Source organism: Hypomesus nipponensis, chromosome 12 (genome assembly GCF_054491055.1).
Source record: "Hypomesus nipponensis isolate SF chromosome 12, ASM5449105v1, whole genome shotgun sequence".
Lineage (NCBI taxonomy): Eukaryota > Metazoa > Chordata > Actinopteri > Osmeriformes > Osmeridae > Hypomesus > Hypomesus nipponensis.
In genome coordinates, this window is record NC_140372.1 from 5,607,993 (window position 1) to 5,627,152 (window position 19,160).

A 19,160-nucleotide genomic window follows, 5' to 3' on the forward strand; every position below is an offset into this window, starting at 1 on the left:
CGCGAGGCGCGACGCATTGCCACATGTAAATATCTTGTGACTTGTGCCCAATCCGTTTTTTTACGGTATATCGAAGGATGACACTGATACGGTGAAACGTCATAATTTCACTTTACTACGAAGTTTTACAAAACTCAGCTTTTGATCTGCATCTGATATGATCTGCATTTGCCCAAAAACATTTTTACTGACTTAAATATCAGATAAAGTCCTACAGCACAGGTCATTGTGCTACAAAACAAAATGAAATAAATAACACAACAGGGTTATACTTGTTATAAAAGAAGGCTAAGGTTATGTTATATTCATTTAACTGTTTACTAGCAGAGGTAGCATCTAGAGTATGGCAACAAAAGTACTGTGGCTGAACCAGTACATTCACTTCCAGTACTCACAACTGTTGGGAAATACAGGCCTGAGCATTATGTCTTAACAAAACAGCATATGACTCATTGAAAAAAGTCAACATAAACCATATTTAGCCTATGTACTGGACAATGTTGACATTTTCCAGTGTTGCACATTTTTGAGCATGTGTGTGTGTGTACGTACACTACACAATAGTTCTCAGAGTCATCTATGCAGTGTCTCAAATGCTCCATTGGCACCATGCATCCACGCACCAGCAGTCCTTCAGGCAGAGCTCCCTCTAGTGGACAGTCCTGGGTACGACAAGCCCTCCGTGTGCTACGAAGCCTCCAGAAGATGGAACCCTCCGTTGGCCTCTCGCAGGTCCTCCTTCTTCTTGGCCCGTACGAGGGCGAACACCACGGCGGAGAGGGTGTTCCTGCCCGCGCCGCGGCTGACGCTGCGCTCCACGTAGCTGGTCTGCTGCTCGCGGCTGCTCACAAAGTAGGTCCTCACGCCGCCCTGCCTCTCGCTGACTCCCTTCACATAGATGTCCCCCCTGAGCTCCCGTACGAAGCCCCGCTCAGACAGGAAGCGGCTGGTGCTCTCTGGGACCTGGGGGGAGGGGTCAGAGGCACTCTGAACCAGTCAAACTTCTTCCACTCTAATGGTCCACTCTGAGAGATCATGATGCGTGAAGTACATTTACATTTAGCCATTTAGCAGACGCTCTTATCCAGAGCGACTTACAGTAAGTACAGGGACATTCCCCCCGAGGCAAGTAGGGTAAAGTGACTTGCCCAAGGACACAACGTCATTTGGCACAGCGGAAATTGATCCGGCAACCTTCTGATTACTTGCCCAAATCCCTCAACGCTCAGCCATCTGACTCCTGTAGGTACCGTTCACTGGTAGCACCATGTCCCATAAACACACCACACACACCCCACACACACCACACACCACACACACACACCACACACACACACCTGTATGCGTCCCCTGATGCCTGTGGTGTCCATGCGGCTGGCCAGGTTGACTGTCATACCCCAGATGTCATACTGAGGCTTGGTGGAGCCTATCACCCCGGCAACCACAGGGCCATGGGCGATACCTAGCAACAAGCAGCAGGGGTCAAGGGTCAAGTGTCTAATCCAATCATTATACAGACCGTTTGTGCAACTTTGAACCACAGCCCTATACATGTTCTGTATTCCTGCTTTCATTAAGCGGAGTGTAAACAGAAGCCATGTCTTAAGCTCTGCATTAAAAAGAAACATGTTAACCTCCCATTTTAAAAGCCCAATGGCACAGAGATGTTTTTGTTTCAGGGTGTCTTACATTTGTGAGTATTTATGTACGTGTGTCAGTGTGTGTGCATGTGCATATGGGTGTCAGTGTGTGTGTGTGTGTGTGCATTCTTACCCACGCGGAGCTGGAAGCTGTTTCCTGACTTTGTGTTGATGTGTTTAAGGGTCTCCTGCATGGCCAGAGCAAACAGCACCAGCTCACTGAGGTGACGCCACTCATCCTCACACTCCTGCAACACACACACACACACACACACACACACACACACACACAAGTTATTGCTGTAGCATTTTTTTTTAATCGGTGTAAAGGGAGTGTGTGTTTGTGTATAAACCTGTTTATAGGGAGACAGGCCAGAGGCAGCCATATAGCAGCTTCCAATGGTCTTGATCTTCTCAATTTCCTGGAAGTACGGCTCGTCTAACAGCTGGAGATACACAAGGAGTGTACACATCTGCTATAGACATCAAGCACTTACAGAGATCAAGTTGTTATAGAGATTAATTACTTATGGAGATGAAGTTAGTTGTACTTTATCATAATCATCAATTACCAGTGTGTGTGCATGGTAGTGTGTGTGTGTATGGTAGTGTGTGTGTGTGTGTGTGTGCGTGTGCGTGTGTGTGTATGGTAGTGTGTGTGTGTGTATGGTAGTGTGTGTGATCTGACCTCATCAAAGTCCGCTATGATCTCGTTGAGCAGTCTGAGACACTCCACGTCCTGGTGGTTGAGCTCCTTCTGCTCGTAGTAGTCTGTGAAGCCCGGGATGGAGGCGAACATCACCCCCACACGCTCGTAGGACTGGGAGTACAGGTCCTGCACACACACACACACACACATTATAACAAGCACATATGAACTAATATCACACTAACGGTGCCGGAACACACACACACACTCAGTGAGACCCCTTCAGCCAGACACACACACCTCGTTGGTGCGGTCCCTCTCCAGGAAGTGCTGAGCCACGTGGGAGGGCAGGATGTTGTAGAGGAGACACTCGTTGTGCTCCCTCAACTCCTTCATGTCCTCCACTTCCTGTCTGGCCTGCAGGCGCCACAGGAAGTCCAGCCTGGCTGTGGCCTCCAACTAGGAGGGGGGAGGGGAGGGGATGCGCAGAGGGAGGATGGATGGAGTTGGGATTACTGGGAGTGTGAGAGAAAGAGAAAGAAAAGAGCGAGCTAAAGAGAAGACCTCACCTGTCTGCTGTTGTACAGCACTGCCACCACAAATATGGCCATGAGCTGCACCCACACACCCTTCCTCCACAAGCACTGAGACCTGCAGGGGACACACAGCTTGGCGTTCAGATGTGCAGGTGAGTGTGAGTGCGAGTGTGTGTGTTGTGATGGAATTTTTATGATTAAATGTCCGAGGTCAGAAGAATTTGTCTTTATCTGTTTATTCTTGCAGCAAGGAGGAGCAGTTCTATAACAGTATCATAAATGATGTCTGGAGCAGAAGGGCTCTCTAAAGGGGTCATCTGAGCACTCTTTTATACAGTCATTCCAGTCAGTATTCCACATAATCAGTTCAATAATTCTGGTCATCAAAAGAGGAACTCTTCAATAAACAAGAAAGTAAAAAAGGAAATAAGTTGCAGAACTCAATACAGATGCTCAATATTAAAAACATGGCTTGAGACAAGAAAGAAGAACTTGTCAGCAAAAATCCCTAGAGTATGGGCAAAAACTACCAGGGTTAAACCGTGAAATGTGTTCAACGTTTGTCAGCAAACGGAAACTTAAGCAATACTGTCTTAGGCCAAAAAGTTATTCTTAGCTTTACAAAAATTAAAACCTCAGCAATAATTTTTCTAGGCCAAAGAATATTATAGACATCTTAAAGAATAATCATTTTTTATTACAGTGTGTGTGTGTGTGTTTACCCGTTGCAGTGTTCGGTTGTCTGCCGTAGGAACAGGGTGTTGTAGCCCACCTCGATGACGTAGGTGTAAACGGCGATAGCCAATAAGAGCACAGCTAGCTTGAGGAGACAGCTGAGCCGGAGGAACACAGCACAGGATACCATGGCAACCACCCCACTGAGGACCAGGAACTGGAGAGGGGAGACACACCCACGTGAAACTCAGTTTGATGTTGTGCGTGTGTTGCTGTAAACACAGAGTGTGTGTGTGTGTGTTCTACCTCGGGGTGTGTGCAGATGTTGACAGGCCAGGTGGAAGGCTGCTGGTCAGACTGGCTTCCATTGGTCAGGTCTACTTCAGTTGAGTCACACCACAGCTAGACGCACACACACGCATTTGTAAACAATTCCAACCAAAGCTGTACGTTACACATTCACGTTGTCAGTGTGTGTGTAAGTAACTGTGTGTGAGTGTGTAGCTTAAAGAGTGAGTGTGTGTGCATGTGTGTGTGTGTGCACCCACGATGTCGACGGAGGCCACCCCCATGTTGACGGTGATGGCGGTGAGGGTGAGGAAGGTTCTGGCACTCTTGGTCTCGTGGACCCAGCAGCACAGGGACTGTAGGGAGGCAGGGCAGTGCTTGAACTCCTCGGCCAGGGTCACCACCAGCAGCACCACGTACACACACCCACACACACCAAACTGGAGCAGCATGGGGAACAGCCTGGCAGAGGAGAGGAGAGGGTGAGGCGAGGAGGAGAGGGATGGAGGGAGGGAGGGAGGGAGGGAGGGAGGGAGGGAGGGAGGGAGGGAGGGAGGGAGGGAGGGAGGGAGGGAGGGAGGGAGGGAGGGAGGGAGGGAGGGAGGGAGGGAAAGGAGGGAAAGGAGGAGAAGTGAGTGAAGTGAGTGAAAGGCATGAGGCAATTATTATTACAATTAATCTTGTATGTGCTTCAGTGCATGTTAGAACACACACTCTCTCACCGGGGAGCAGGGATCAGGGCTTGCACAGCCATGATGAAGAGGAGCATGAGGAAGGAGCAGAACATGTTGGACTTGAACATCTCATCTCTCATCTGGGAGAACTGCAACAGACGACACACACACACACACACCTCACAATGTGCCTGTGGCCTCGTCAGTGCATGTGGGGATGTTTTGGTGAAGTGTATATGAGAGTGTGTGTGTGGGGAGTAAGGGTTAGGTTTGTATGAAGTTGTGTGTGTGTGTGTGTCTTACCTTGCCCTCGATGTGTACGTCCTTGAACACCTGTGTGATGGAAGTGATGTGTTCCTTCCTCATGTGTTCGCTGCTGCGCACCTCGATGGCCTGGCGAATCCTCCGGTACACCTCCCGCGGGCCCGAACGCTGCGCCGCCAGCTGATTGGGCAGCTGGACCAGGGAGCCGTTGGTGAAGGTCGCCAGGATCTGACAGGAGGAAAGGTCAAAAGGTAAATGTGTGTGTGTTTTGTGTGGGTTTGTATAAATGTGTGTATATGTTTGCATGTGTCTGTGTGTGCTAGTGTTAATGTGTGTGTGAGTGGGTATCTGCATGTGTGTGTGTGTACATACACAGTTCATGCCGATGATGTTTCCGAAGGGAAGCTCGGCGCTCCAGTTGTAGGTCTCCTCCAGGCTCAGACAGCGAGCCTTCGGCGGCTCCTCCTCCTTGGGAGAGTGGCGAATCAGGAACGTGTCGATGTTGTGTTTCCGCAGAAACTCACTCCGTTCGAAGCCACGCCCCTCCTCTGTCTCATAAACTCCGCCCAGGCAATCTAAGGTTGCCCGGGAGATATGGACACGCCTGCAGAGCAACGGAGACGGCGTGTGAAAAAACGTGTGTGTGTGTGTGTAGGTGTACGGACGCGTGTGCATGTATGTGTGTGTTCACTGCAGCGTGTGTGTGCGCTCACCCCGGTACTCCGCCAGCCTCCAGCATGTTGGCGATGTCGACGTCCCAGCTCCACACGTCAAACTGCCACTTCTGCAGGCCCAGAACCCCACACAGCACAGAGCCCGAGTGCACCCCAATCCTCATGTCCACCTCGTGCTTCAGCTGCCTGCGCACATACCTGGAGGGAGGGGGGGGGGGGGGGGGTTGGGGTGCTCTGTGTGTATTTGCATTTGAGTGCTTCTGTGTTAGTGTGCGTGTGTGTGTCCATCTGTGTGTGTGCTTGTCTGTGTGTGTGACTGTGTGTGTGTGTGTCTATCCCGGTGTGTGTGTGTTTATCTGTGTGTGTGCCTACCCACCGTATGGTGTTGATCATGGCCAGGCCCATCTCCACACAGCAGCGGGCGTGGGCCATCTCTGGCTCTGGGACCCCGGACACACAGTAGTAACAGTCCCCGAGGATCTTGATACGCATGCAGTGGTGCTCCTACACACAGATCATCATCATCATCATCATCATCATCATCATCATCATCATCATCATCATCACCTCCACCCTCATCACCTCCACCCTCATCACCTCCACCCTCATCACCTCCGCCCTCATCACCTCCACCCTCATCACCTCCGCCCTCATCACCTTCACCCTCATCACCTCCACCACCATCAGTAAAGGCCCTGAATGCAACACAACCCTGGTGGTGTGGAAGACAGTACCTCTGCCAGGCGGTCAAAGCGACCAAACAGCTCGTTGAGTGTTCGGACCAGCTCCTGGGCAGACAGCACCATGGACAGAGACGTGAAGCCTTTGATATCAGCAAACAGAATACTGCAGCAAGAGAGGGAGGGAGGGAGGGAGGGAATGAGAGAGAGAGATAGAGAGGGAGAAAGAGGGAGAGAGGAAGGGGTTTATGAGCATCAGTGAGTGTTTGTTTGAGAGCATGTATGTGTGTGTCCAGACGTGTGTGTGTGCGTACCTGACATCCTTGTACTGGTGGATGTAGATCTTGTGGAACTGCTGTGGCAGGTCCTCCATGGCGGACATGTCAGCCATCATCTCCAAGGCAACGAAGCGAGGCAGGACAGACATGACCAGGCGCTCCTGGGGGGGGGGGGGGGCAGACATCCTCTCAGACACGTGCATGAAAGAATACAAGGTTAGCATGCTGCCCCTACTCCTCTCTGCTCTCTACCTGTCTGCCCCTCTCATCTCTCTCTTCTTGTCTCCCTCCCACCCCACCCTCACCTGTCTCTGCCCCTCTCATCTCTCTCTTCCTGTCTCACTCCCACCCTCACCTGTCTCTGCCCCTCTCAACTCTCTCTTCCTGTCTCACTCCCACCCCCTCACCTGTCTGCCCCTCTCATCTCTCTCTTCCTGTCTCCCTCCCACCCCACCCTCACCTGTCTCTGCCCCTCTCATCTCTCTCTTCCTGTCTCACTCCCACCCTCACCTGTCTCTGCCCCTCTCAACTCTCTCTTTCTGTCTCACTCCCACCCTCACCTGTCTCTGCCCCTCTCATCTCTCTCTTCCTGTCTCACTCCCACCCCCTCACCTGTCTGCCCCTCTCATCTCTCTCTTCCTGTCTCACTGCCACCTCACCTGTCTCTGGTTCTCTCTCTCCAGACGGACTCGCCCCTCGATGCAGCGTCGGGTCTCCAGGAAGGCCTGTCTCTGGGTGTGGTCAGACAGGTAGTGGATGAACAGGCCCGCTGTGTTCATGCACAGGTAGAGCAGCCCCTTTGCTAGCACCTACAACAAACACATACACACATACAAACACACACACATACACACATTCAATATTCAGACAGAAAGAAATTGCGAGTAGTCAATGGAGTGAGTAGCCAGCGAACGAGCAGAGTAAGTGAACGGGCTGACCTTCCTGAAGAGCGCGGCATCGTCGTAGTTGCGCAGGGTTTCCACCAGGAGGTGCAAGGCTGCAGTGAGCACCCCAGTGCTGATGGACCAGAGCAGGGGAAGAGGCAGGAGGGTGTAGGTGGCAAAGAGGGTGAAGAGCACATACCAGGCCTGGTCCCTGTCCACGCCCCCAACCACGCCCGCTAGCACCTGCACTGTCTGAGAGAGCCAGCTGGCCAGGGCCGCATACCTGGGAGACCACACACACACACGCACACACACACACACACACACAAACACACAAACACACAAATGCACACGACCGCATAAAAAAACACACACAATCATAACCAGAATCACGTTTGAAGAACGTGGACATAAAATCATGAAGAAGTCAAATTATATTCAAAATCTACATGGATATACCCAAATCAGCACCCTATTTTTAATATAAGAGAGCATCTGGCTCCTGATAAAAGCCCACAGTGGATGAACACAAGCTCCAGCTTGCTCTTATATTTACATTTAGTCATTTAGCAGACGCTCTTACAATGAGTACAGGGGCATTCCCCCCGAGACAAGTAGAGTGAAGTGCCTTGCCCAAGGACACAACGTCATTTGGCACTGCCGGGAATCGATCTGGCAACCTTCAAATTACTGGCCCGATTCCCTAACCGCTCAGCCATCTGACTCCCTCCCCCTCCCTGCTCTTACCTCAACCACTCTGGAGATGACATCATCCCCTTACAGGTCAGCACCATGATGCAGAGTCCCGCCCCCAGCATGATGAACATGCCTCCCAGACAACCGTGGACCAAGTCCAGCTCCTCGGGGGAAATGAGCAGGGAGAGCATCAGGATGTGCAGCTTGGTGAGGATGTCGATCATGTTGGTGACCACCAGAGAGGTCTTCCTCTGGCCAGAGGAGTACTGCTGGTACAGTTTCTCCAGGTCAGGGGATCTGGGGCATGCACAGTCCAGTCATTAGACATGATACATGGGATGATCACAGGATATATTTCAGTCAGATACCTTATCGGGGTGTACAGGTGTAGATTGTGTGTATGTGCATGTGTGTGAAAGAGTGAGAGAGAAATAGAGATAACTAATACAATTTCACACTGTGTTTGTATGCGTGTGCATGTGTATGTTTACAGTGTGTGTGTGTGTTTACAGTGTGTGTGTGTTTACAGTGTGTGTGTGTGTGTGTTTACAGTGTGTGTGTGTGTGTGTTTACAGTGTGTGTGTGTTTACAGTGTGTGTGTGTGTATTTGTTCTTACTTGAAGGTGTGGTGAAGTGCGGGGATGAACACCCCTTTGACCGTGGTGCCGTAGGAGACAAAGTAGTCGGAGTCGTTCAAGGTGTCGGTGCTCTTCCTGGTGTCCGCCGAGGCTCGCTCGCTTCTGTCTGGGTGGACGCGCGCTACGGAGGAACGCCGCTTGTGCAGCACGCCGCCCCGAGACGCCTTGCTGCGGATCTGCCTGTGGGGGACGGGGGAAACGGAACGGGAGTGGAAATGTCATGGAAGGAGTTAGTCAAGAACAAGTACTTACTGGATCCATCCATCCATCCATCTACCTGTCCATCCATCCATCTACCTGTCCATCCATCCACCTGTCCATCCCTCCATCTACCTATCCATCCATCTACCTGTCCATCCACCCATGTATCCATCAATCTATCCATCCACCCATCTACCAGTCCAGCCATCCATCCATCAAGCCATCGATCCATCCATCCATCTCTTTTCTACAGCCAGTTGACAACATAACTGAGCAGAGCCCCAACAGTATGACGTAGGACACGGCACCTGACCCGAACCCTGTACGAGCCCCCCCCCCCAGTCTCCTGTACGAGGCCCCCACCTGTTGATGTCGTTGATGTAGGCGTCTGTCACCAGGATACGGTGGTTGCCAAGGGGGTTGTGGTCGCGCTGGTCGATGACGTGCCTCACCGCTGTCTGCCACATTAGTTGTTTCCTTTTCGTGTTTGGTGTGCTGGGACTCGCCCTCAAGCTTGGCGCTGATGGCGGCTGGAGCGTGACGTCACTGGATCGCACAGCCCCGCCTTCGGACACGCCATCGCCACCCCCCTCGCCACCGCCCCCTGCGCAGGTTGCCATGGCGACACTGCGTTTTCGTTCAAACCGACACACACCTGCCTCCCCTTGCGTGGATGATGCTCAGGCATTCAGAGAGCATCCCAGGCCTACGCTGTGGCCGAGTGGGGGAGAGGAGAGGTCAACAAAGGGGGGAGAAGAGACATGGCTTCTGTTAGTTTAGTGATCAATTTATCCCAAAAGATGGGGACAGATGATGGGAGAGAGGCCTAGGAGGCAATAGGCTAATGGTGTCTGTTTTTGTGTGTGTGTGTGTGTGTGTGTGGGGGGGGGGGGGGGGGTTAGAGAATGCCCGCTATACTTTCACTTCCTAATCTGTCTTGGCTCTTACACGCACATTATCTTCCTATAGCTCCTCAGTTGGCCTATATGCCGATGACACACTATACTATGGCCTTGCCATTAACCAGCCACACAAGCCTGCCTCACTGCCCTTCAGTTGCAGCTAACCACACTTCCAGCTAGCCCCCCCAGAAAGCTAGCCGACATTCAGAGAGCCTTACAACCAGACAGCTAACCTCACAGCTAGATGGCTTCACAGCCAGCTAGCCTCACTACCAGCTAACCTCACAGCTAGCTAGCCTCACAGACGGCCAGCCTCATAGACTGCTAAACTCACAGACAGCTAGCCTCACTACTAGCTAACCTCACAGCTAGCTAGCCTCACAGACAGCTAGCCTCACATATAGCTAGCCTCACAGACAGCTAGCCTAACCAGTTAGCCTCATAGACAGCTAGCCTAAGTCCTGGTGAACGATAGAACATTTATTTTGATTCTAACACTCCATGTGCACTCTGCTATTTCATTGAAAGAGTTATTTGCATAGCACTTTATTTAGTGTAAGCTCAGCAACCACACATCAGTGAGATATGTCAACTGAGTATCCGCTTAATAGGCCTAGACATCAACACTGTTTTCCCTGCTGGTAAACATGCTTCAATGTGTCAGAAATTCACAATGCTTCAGAGCATCTTCTCCAGAACGTGTTCTGTAGTGTCACATTGATCATTGTGTGAATATTTGAATAAATTGAACAGTAACAAGATATCAGGCAACACATTTTTTAAATGTTCTTATCCTGTGTGCAAACTCAGAGGCTGTGCTGTTACATTAGTAGGCTATGTCAGTGTGTATGTGTTAACATACCTGCAAGAACTAGTGTGTGTGTGTGTGTGTGTTCAACATACCTGCCAGAACTATGGAGTGTGTGTAGGGATGACATAAGATATGTCAATCCACAGCTGAGAGCCTGGTCCTTATCTTGTCAGTATGATCTGGCCCTGACCCTCCAGCAAGACCCTTCACAGGAGACAACCCTTCCCTTCTCCAGTTCCAGGCATTGTGGATTATCCTTCTCTCCTGCTGTATGTTCCAGGCTGCGTAACTGTCGAACCTCACAAATTCCTGGGTTCTGCTGGCCGGGCGGCTAGCTTCACACACGGGGGCAGGTGCGGAGAACAGACTGTCAGGTAAACCAGAAGCAGCTAGGAACCAAGGGAACCATGAGGAAGATGCACAGGTGCCATATGTCCCGTGAGGCAGGCGGAAGGCTTTAGCACTGCTCCTCGTGTGCATACGTATGTGTGTGTTTGTGCACGGCAGGCTGTAGGGTTTAACCCAGTTAATGAGCTGATGGGAAAGCCAGATGGCCACAAAGCTTTGCTAGGTGAGTTTGTGTGTCTGTGAGAGAAAGTGTGTGTGTGTGTGTCTATATGGTACTGAGCACTGTATCGCATTGAGTGGCAAATCGAATCCAAGTTCAAAGGAAAGGAGAACCCAGAGAAACGTGAAAGCAGGGGAGGATACTGTCACTCTCTTGACAGGTCACCATGACACTGAACGCAGAAACACACTCAGCTCCAACATCCAGCAAATCAATAATTCACAACACTATTTTAAGCATGTATTTAAGCATGTTAATCTCCTTGTTGTCCTCAGAAGTTTCCTTAAGGTCAGCAGGCCAGTGAGTCATCACTTTCATCCAGCTGCCTCTCACGTCACTGGTTGACACGGGGTTGGGTCAACGACCTTAACCATTAACCTCTGATTAGTACGTGAGAGCGGTTACCTAATTCCCTCCCCATCTTCCTCTCCACCGGCATGTTGTGAGACATAAGAGAGATGTGGTTGCGAGGAATCCAGCAGAGACTTCTGGCTCGTGTGTTCCTTAGGCCCCTGTGGCAGGATTTGATTGGCACATTGGAATTTATCTATGTCAGATAACCCTGGAAATGCTGGGAAGTGATCTGGATTATAGGGCTTGGTAAGACTTCTTATAGAGAGCAGCAGGTCCCTACCCTGACAGACTCACAGCCATATGGACCTCTCTCTCTCACACACACACCTTAAAAATGATACTGACACATACATTCCGGAACCCAAAATAAATTGGACATTACAAACAAAGCTTCCAGAGTTCTAAACAAGCTTAACATATATTTAAAATGATCAATTTGCACATGCACATTTTACTTGGAAGTTTCAGGCAAACACATTGTGTAGAACTGTTGGAGCAATACTGTTTCTTGTGAGGCAAGACACACACACACACACACCAAAGGTCCATGTGCACACATGATACTCAGGCAATCAGTCCCACTTAAGTGGTGTGTCACTTAAAAGTGGCATGTTTCATTTCAGTGTAAAACTCAGTCACTTGACACCCTCTTTAATACTCCCTGAGGGTGTGTGTGTGTGTGTGTTTGGTTTGAAGGCCATACATGATGGGTTTGACTTATGACCTAAACAAACTGGCTTAAGCATCAGTCTTAGCTTAGAGCGCTCCTTTCACTCAGGATGAATAATGCTAAGCCTTTCATAGCACTGCTACTTTTCATCCTCTTTGTTGGACTTGCGCCTGTCCTGCCTTGTTCAAAACATGCACCACAAACTTCAACCTCACTACCATCTTACAAAATAGTATAACAGGTAAATTTAAAACAAACATAGATATGTGCATACAATAAATAAACATCTTAAAGGATATAGTTCATGTGATACAGTACACAGGAAATTAGAATCATCATCACGCATCTGTTAAGTACCACTTGATATTCGATTAAATATCTTCTCTCTTTCTGGTGTATAAAAATAGAAATAGTATGGAACCTCCATGCCACACGTCAGTGCTTTGTTCCAGTGATAAAAGTGGGTGGAACCTTGTCGTGTCTTAGATGACCTCTGTCTTAGTCTGAAGACAGCTTGGCACAAACCCAATAATTAACCAGGGCCGACAATCTTCTTCATCATCATCATCGTCCTAGTTGTTGTAAACTGGACTGGCATGGTTGGCACAGCTGATGCCTAAGGTGCATCAACCAATCACGTGCTTTGAACAGGCGTTTCAGAATATGTTTGATGGCGGCTTGTTATGAACATTACATGATGTTCATCACTGATGCAGATCAGAAACACAAGGTAAATGTGGTCATACATAGACAATAGACAAACTATTTCGAAACACAGTATCCATCCATCATGGATCAACAGAAACACAGCTGTTCATTCCAGTGTAAATGATAGCGAGGCTGTGTGTAACTATTATATAACATATTTGGCTAAGTGAGTTCTGGTCTGTTTAAGCTAGCTAGGATGGGTCAGTTTCTTTACCACATACACTCTCCTGAAGTGTATAGGCCTGTGAGTTTACTGGATCCTAACTGATGCACTTTACTGTATATAAGGTGTTCTGTGTTTAATGCATTTCAGTGTTTCCATTTCTTTTTTTAATCAGCTGAAACGAATCAAATCAAAATGGACCTGAGGAATGAGAGGACATGTAGGCTAGCATGTAGGCTAGCATGTAAGCTAGCATGTAGGCTAGCATCTTAACGTATGTGTGTAGGTTAAGGGTAACTATTCCTTACCACTACTTTCACCGTAAACCGAAGGCAAGATGCCCCACACCATGAAACTCCAGTGTCTGTGGACAGGTAAACGCACAGCCAGAAATCTGTTTCAGACACACACACACACACACACACACACACACGTTCTACACACATACTTACAATCCACTCAGTCGCGGTGGGATTGCAAAATGTTATAAATAAACAAGCAGGCCGAAAATAGCTTACTAATAAAAGTGGCACATAAAATGGGGAAATGCTGAACTGGCAACTTTGAGGGCAAATTTGGGGTGGGGGTGCGGTTGTAAGGCCTGTAATGCCAGGTCTGATGGGGCTTATTGGAATTGGAGGGGCACAGCAGTGCATCCATAACATATGCATGGAGTGAGTGAGAAAGTGGGGCTCTGTCTCTTGGCCCGTTGGTAAAGGGAGAGGTCAGTCGATGGGGGGAGGGGCAAGTACGTGAGGAGGGGAGGGGGGGGGGGGGCGGAGGGGGGTTAGTCAAGAGTCTCTAGGTTGTCCACAGTGGAAGCGGCGTGTCTACTTGATATTCTTCAGCAGGGAGGTGCGAGCGTTCACCACTGCCTTAAACGCATCCTCACTTCCTGGTGCCACACACTTGTCAGGATGCAGCAACACGGCTAGTTTCCTGTACGCCTTGTTAACCTCTTCCCTGGAAGCAAGGAGAGGAACCAAAATGAGCCTTCTAAGAGGATGTTGTGTTACAACTGCTCAACAATCAAGTGAAGTTACAACTTCAACAACGACTTAAAAAGTACACTGTACTATGTAAATCAGTGGGTATCACAAGTGTGTGATGTTTATAAGAATCTGTATGGAAGCAAATCTGCGACATCATGTTTTGAATTGTAAAATCCATTGAACACTTAATATTTAAATTTAAAAACCACCGAATTTGTTGGTTTTGAATTCACCTCTTCAAAATTGAAATCTGATCCAAAAATTGAAGCTTCAGGAATTCAAATAGAACAAAATTCAGGCTGCTCAAATTTGAATGATGAAATTCAGATCCTCAAAATTCGAACCCCAAAAAATTTAGAAAACTATCACATTAGTTGGTGTTTAAATTACAATATTAAGTATTCAATGCCTTTTAAAATTAAAAACATTATGTCACTGATTTGCTTCCATAAATCTGCATACCACAACCATTGAGTTCAGATTTATAATTCCATATGGATTTCTTTTTTTGGGGGGGTCAGGTAGAGGATTAAACATACAGTTGACTTTCCTATCAAACTGTGTTCCTGTACATACATTGACCATGTGGGAAGTGGCACAGACTCTTCGCACAGAGTCTGACTGTGTGTGTGTGTGTAATATGTATGACGTATTTGTACGTTTGTGTGCATTGAAGCTAATTAGCAGGTTGGGACACTAATGCGATTCCTGTGTAAACCCCCCCATGCTCCAACAGACCAACCCAGTCAGCTCTGTCTGTGAGTGGGCTGTGCGCTCCCCAGCCGGCTCATTAGGGATAATTGACATTGAGTCCGGTAAGACTGCGGGGGTTAAGGCTGTACAGTAATGATGAGGATGACAGCGGGTCAGGCTGGGCCGGATCACTAAACCAGAACATCCTCCAGAAGTCCGGAACCAATCACTTAGTGTTCCTTACGCCAAGACCGCGTTCAATAACCACACGTGATTGTGTATATGATTAGATTTAAACATATTAAAGACAAGGTGTGTGTGTGTGTGCATGTGTGTGTGCGTGTGTGTGTGTGTGTGTGTGAGTCACCTGGTGGCTCCAGGTTTGACCCCCAGCATGTCCCAGGAGTCTTTGCTGTTGCGGATGCGGCGTATGGTGTCGGCCTGCTCCTTGGTGAAGCCTACACTGACCTCAGCCACCGGACGCTTTCCTCCATTCTCACACATGTCAGTAATGGAGGAGAAAAACGACTACACGTACACACAACCACAATACCAAAACACAGTATCGGTCATCCTTCTTTGCTTATAGAGTTTTAAGAAAATGTCATAATTGTGTATGCGTGAGCTGTTTGTGTGTGTGTGTGTGTGTGTGCATTTATAAGTCCCACCTGAAACATGTCACTGATGCCCTCTCCACTCTGGGCTGACGTTTCAAAGTAGTGGAACCCCCGAGACTCCGCCCACAGCCTGCCCTCCCCCTCGTCAACCACCCGTCGCTTGGTCAGGTCCACCTGTGCCCCACACACACACACACGCACACACACACACGCACACACATCTAATTATTAAAGTGTAACGAAACTTGCAGACATTTGAAACTATGTACACACACACACACACACACACACCAAACAATCAATAATTCCTTTAGGTACCTTAATATGCACACGCGAACCCCCCCCCCCCACACACAGAGCTGCCACTGACCTTGTTGGCACAGACTACGAATACGATGCTCTCCATGTTGGCCTGGGATCCCATTTCCTGTTTCATCTCCCCCAGCCAGCTGTCCAGAGCATCAAAGCTCTCTCTGAGACCAACATCATACACCAGCACCACACCCTGGGAGTCCTTATAGAACTCATTACGGACCTGGGCCGCAGGGAGGAAGGAAGTGGGAGAGAGAGGGAGGCAGTAGGGGTGTGTGTGCGAGAGACAGACAGAGAGAGGGGAAGGAGAACTCACAATTCCTATGTGTGACCTATGATTATTGATTAAAGGATCATAAAAGAGAGAAGTGCACCTCTATCTGACTATTGGCATCTTTGTTTGACTCAATAATTTACTGTAGCACAACAGCGCCCCTTAATGGTAAAGAGACACACTTTAGATTTCCTGCTATGGACCTTTATATTGACAGGTGAGCCTAACATTACTGTTGACGTAATGGTTTTCTGGGACTGAGGCTACAAACTACAGCTGCTACTGCAGAATTACAAGTCAAGACAACCTGTTAGCAAGTTTGCTTTTGTCCGTTACAACAACAAAATGTTATCTTTGATTAAATTAGCCTATTTCTCGGGACTCACCTCATAAAAGAAAGGGTGTCCAGCCATGTCAAAGATGTTTACCTTGATCTCACGGTCTCGAACCTGGACTCTAGTGAGGTGTAAAAGGATCATATTAGTTAATAATATCCTAACCAGCTTGCATTTGGCCGGAAACACTTGCCACGTCACATACTTAGTAACACCGTAGTCAATCCCGATGGTGGCCAGATATTTGGGCACAAATCTCTTTTCGCAGTAACGTTTGATGATGCAGCTCTGGAATAGACAGGAGGAGAGTTAATGAATCTCTCTGAATGGCTGTCAAGATGTTAACTGTTACCATCATTTTATTGTGGATGACAAAGAACCTGCAACATTCAACCATTTGTGCATTCCATTCCAGCACATAGGTCACCATCTGCACAACCTAGCTTGTGAACCTGTGTCATGTTAAGCAAGCCTATATGCTTACAAAAAACAAGGGTCTGTTGTGCATACAATAAGCTTTGGTAAACACATCGAGTACATGCGATGTATACAATACATGTACACAACATTCATAAGGTGTGTATGCTAGTATTGTTACACAAAACTAGCTAGATAAGTACATGTGCACGAGGTACACAAACTTGCAATGTTGTACTATTTGTTTACAAAACAACAATCTACAGTGTATGTATCAACAGTGATTGGGCAGCACAGTCAGCACGCCAGCAAGATGACTCACCTTCCCCACCTCAGCGTTGCCAAGGCTGATCACCTTTACACGCAATGACTTCTTGTTTTCCCGTCTCTTCTGCACATTTGAGTCCATCTTTAGATTCGGGCTACGTTAGTCGTCAGTAAACAGTGCGCTATTGTAACTGTGTTGTTGTTGCCTTAGAACTTAGCCTAGCTGAAGAGCTAGCTAATCTTGGCCAGTTCAAATCGTATTTACATTCCACAACGATGCCAATGATGCTTGTTCAAGAGGTTTTAATTACTGTGTATGGCTAGCAGCAAATTCTTATCACGCCCCTCGTCTAGCTACCACTCCATTGCAAAGAATATACTATACGTTTCTAATGTAGTCACCCTTACGTTTTAGTAAATTATGTACAGCTGCTAGTAACGACTTGGCGAGTGTCATCAAAATGTATGGCATCTGGCTGAACGCAGTAAAAACAAAATAGTTATCTAGCTAGTGGCTACCTAAATTAGCCGGTTGCTGGGTGACGTTTCTTCGTTTGTTTATTTTTGATTCGCAACCGCAGATTCCCTATTTACGTAAACTACGGTGGTCAATGTCCGCACACACAGAGACCGAAGGCTATAATATTTTTGGCTTGAATTTGATCTAACCTATCTCAACAATTAAAGTTACCCGATAGTTACTTTTTAGATAAATAAAAACGGCTAGCCACAGAGTAATGCAGACAAATGACAAGCTTGTATATCAACTGGATCCATGGAGGTAGACTACAGTTTCCATGACAACAAAACGATATTGCAACCCTTTTCGCAGATTCGTGATAAATCATAGATCAAACCCTGAATTAAACTTCCTTCAACGAGAAGAGAACAGCGTTATTCAAATCGTCAACATCTATTTTTGAAGGTTTTTCTTTTGAGTATCTGCCCAATCTGAAACAGTATACACACGCAAACAAGTCATTCCAACCCTCAGTGTTTTTGTCATTGTGTTGTGTTGTCTTTTTCCATTGTCCTTTTAATCGCCTCTACGCAGCTATATTTACCCTATTGCTCACAGACATTGGTGACCCGGAGCCAACAGTATGCTGGGGTTAAAGTAAGCAGATGTTCAGAGTTAGCCAACTATTGATTTTTTGGAAGCTACCAGTCAAATATCAGATGTTATATCATCATACTGTCTGTCTAAATAGCTTCCTAACACAAATGTGTATCAGGTTACACAAAACGTTAAGAGGTATAAATCAGAGGGTCACAGAGTTACAGAATGCAGGAAGGGCTGAATTTGCTAGGCTACAGGAGAAAGGGTTATGATCAAGGGACTGAGTTTCATGGAAGCAGCTAAGGGTTAAGAGTGAGTGAGAGTGGGTGGGTGGGTGGTATGAGGAGGTATGAGAGATGAGGGAGGGAGGGAGAGAGGGGAGAGTGAGTGAGTTTTTCCAATCTGAGTTCAGCAGAGTAGCCTAGTCTCCCACCCGAGATCACACACTCTTTCCGTCCGTCTGCACTACGTCGTTCTTCCGTCCCGTACTCCAGACCACCGCGGCAGGTCGGCCGGATCCATCAGACAAGAGGGCCATCTTCATCTTCGAATCCTTCTCCACCTCTACCTCTGTCTCTATCTTCACCTCCATCTTTACCTTCACCATCTTCACCTTTGTCTTCACCTCCATCTCAGCCTCTGTCTCTGTTTCCACCTTCAACGCCATCTAAATCTCCACTTCCATCTCCACCTTCATCTCCACCTCCATCTGCTGGGGAGAAGATGCCCCTGAAGCTGCCCGCCATGCCCACCATGCCCTCAATGCCCTCCATGCCCAGGCTACCTCTACCTAGCTTGGATGGCCCTCGGAGGCTGCTGCTGGAGTGCACCTCTGTGGTGGACCACCAAGCCCCCGAAGGTACGCAATCTATTACCTTCAACCCCCCCCTCCCCCCGCCCCCCCTCCTCACCCCCACCAGTCCTGACCTCCTTTACCCTCTGACCCCTGACTCATTAATACACCTGACCTGGTGAAGCAGGCAGGACAAGCATCAATATATTCACTGCTGGTCATGGCTCCTCATTGTACGGTGTATTACTAACTTGATTCATTTAACCAATCACAATTGTTTGTCCAGGAAGATTAAAACAACAGCTGAGACATGATGTGAGTGATATTACACGGATGTATTTAGCTAGCTGCGTTGTAGTAGTTAGCTAGCTAGTGTTGCTCAATGCTTGAAAGAGCGTTATGGTATTTGGACTGTACTGGCAGGATACTGTACCCCAGCAGTATGGC

General features: G+C 48.2%; 2 protein-coding genes across 2 annotated transcripts; both read right to left on the bottom strand.

The window, feature by feature from the left end:
• Window positions 1-156: 156 nt before the first annotated feature.
• On the bottom strand, window positions 157-9,475 carry LOC146260775 (adenylate cyclase type 8). Its single transcript, XM_084667656.1, has 22 exons — window positions 9,141-9,475; window positions 8,556-8,756; window positions 7,990-8,235; window positions 7,297-7,525; window positions 7,018-7,167; window positions 6,395-6,519; window positions 6,135-6,246; window positions 5,777-5,904; window positions 5,440-5,598; window positions 5,099-5,330; window positions 4,766-4,954; window positions 4,511-4,611; window positions 4,049-4,250; window positions 3,807-3,902; window positions 3,548-3,717; window positions 2,859-2,940; window positions 2,590-2,748; window positions 2,329-2,475; window positions 1,994-2,086; window positions 1,774-1,888; window positions 1,338-1,462; window positions 157-963 (listed from the first exon to the last, which is right to left on the bottom strand). The coding sequence occupies exons 1-22, from the start codon at window positions 9,395-9,397 to the stop codon at window positions 688-690; spliced, it is 3,594 nt and encodes a 1,197-aa protein (XP_084523782.1). The 5' UTR covers window positions 9,398-9,475; the 3' UTR covers window positions 157-687.
• A 4,256-nt stretch (window positions 9,476-13,731) lies between these two features.
• dnajc27 (DnaJ (Hsp40) homolog, subfamily C, member 27) lies at window positions 13,732-17,816 on the bottom strand. The gene is made up of 7 exons (XM_084667431.1): window positions 16,916-17,816; window positions 16,382-16,464; window positions 16,228-16,297; window positions 15,626-15,790; window positions 15,307-15,429; window positions 15,006-15,166; window positions 13,732-13,916 (listed from the first exon to the last, which is right to left on the bottom strand). The coding sequence occupies exons 1-7, from the start codon at window positions 17,000-17,002 to the stop codon at window positions 13,784-13,786; spliced, it is 822 nt and encodes a 273-aa protein (XP_084523557.1). The 5' UTR covers window positions 17,003-17,816; the 3' UTR covers window positions 13,732-13,783.
• Window positions 17,817-19,160: the final 1,344 nt, after the last annotated feature.

Coding starts and splice junctions, on each gene's coding strand:
- LOC146260775 (XM_084667656.1), bottom strand. CDS start 9,397: ATGGCAACCTGCGCAGGGGGCGGTGGCGAGGGGGGTGGCGATGGCGTG. Junction 5,599..5,776: donor GCCATGATCAACACCATACG/GTGGGTAGGCAC, acceptor CCCTCCCTCCAG/GTATGTGCGCAGGCAGCTGA. Junction 2,749..2,858: donor TGCTGTACAACAGCAGACAG/GTGAGGTCTTCT, acceptor CCCCCCTCCTAG/TTGGAGGCCACAGCCAGGCT.
- dnajc27 (XM_084667431.1), bottom strand. CDS start 17,002: ATGGACTCAAATGTGCAGAAGAGACGGGAAAACAAGAAGTCATTGCGT. Junction 16,298..16,381: donor ATTGACTACGGTGTTACTAA/GTATGTGACGTG, acceptor ACACCTCACTAG/AGTCCAGGTTCGAGACCGTG. Junction 15,167..15,306: donor GCATCAGTGACATGTTTCAG/GTGGGACTTATA, acceptor GTGTACGTGTAG/TCGTTTTTCTCCTCCATTAC.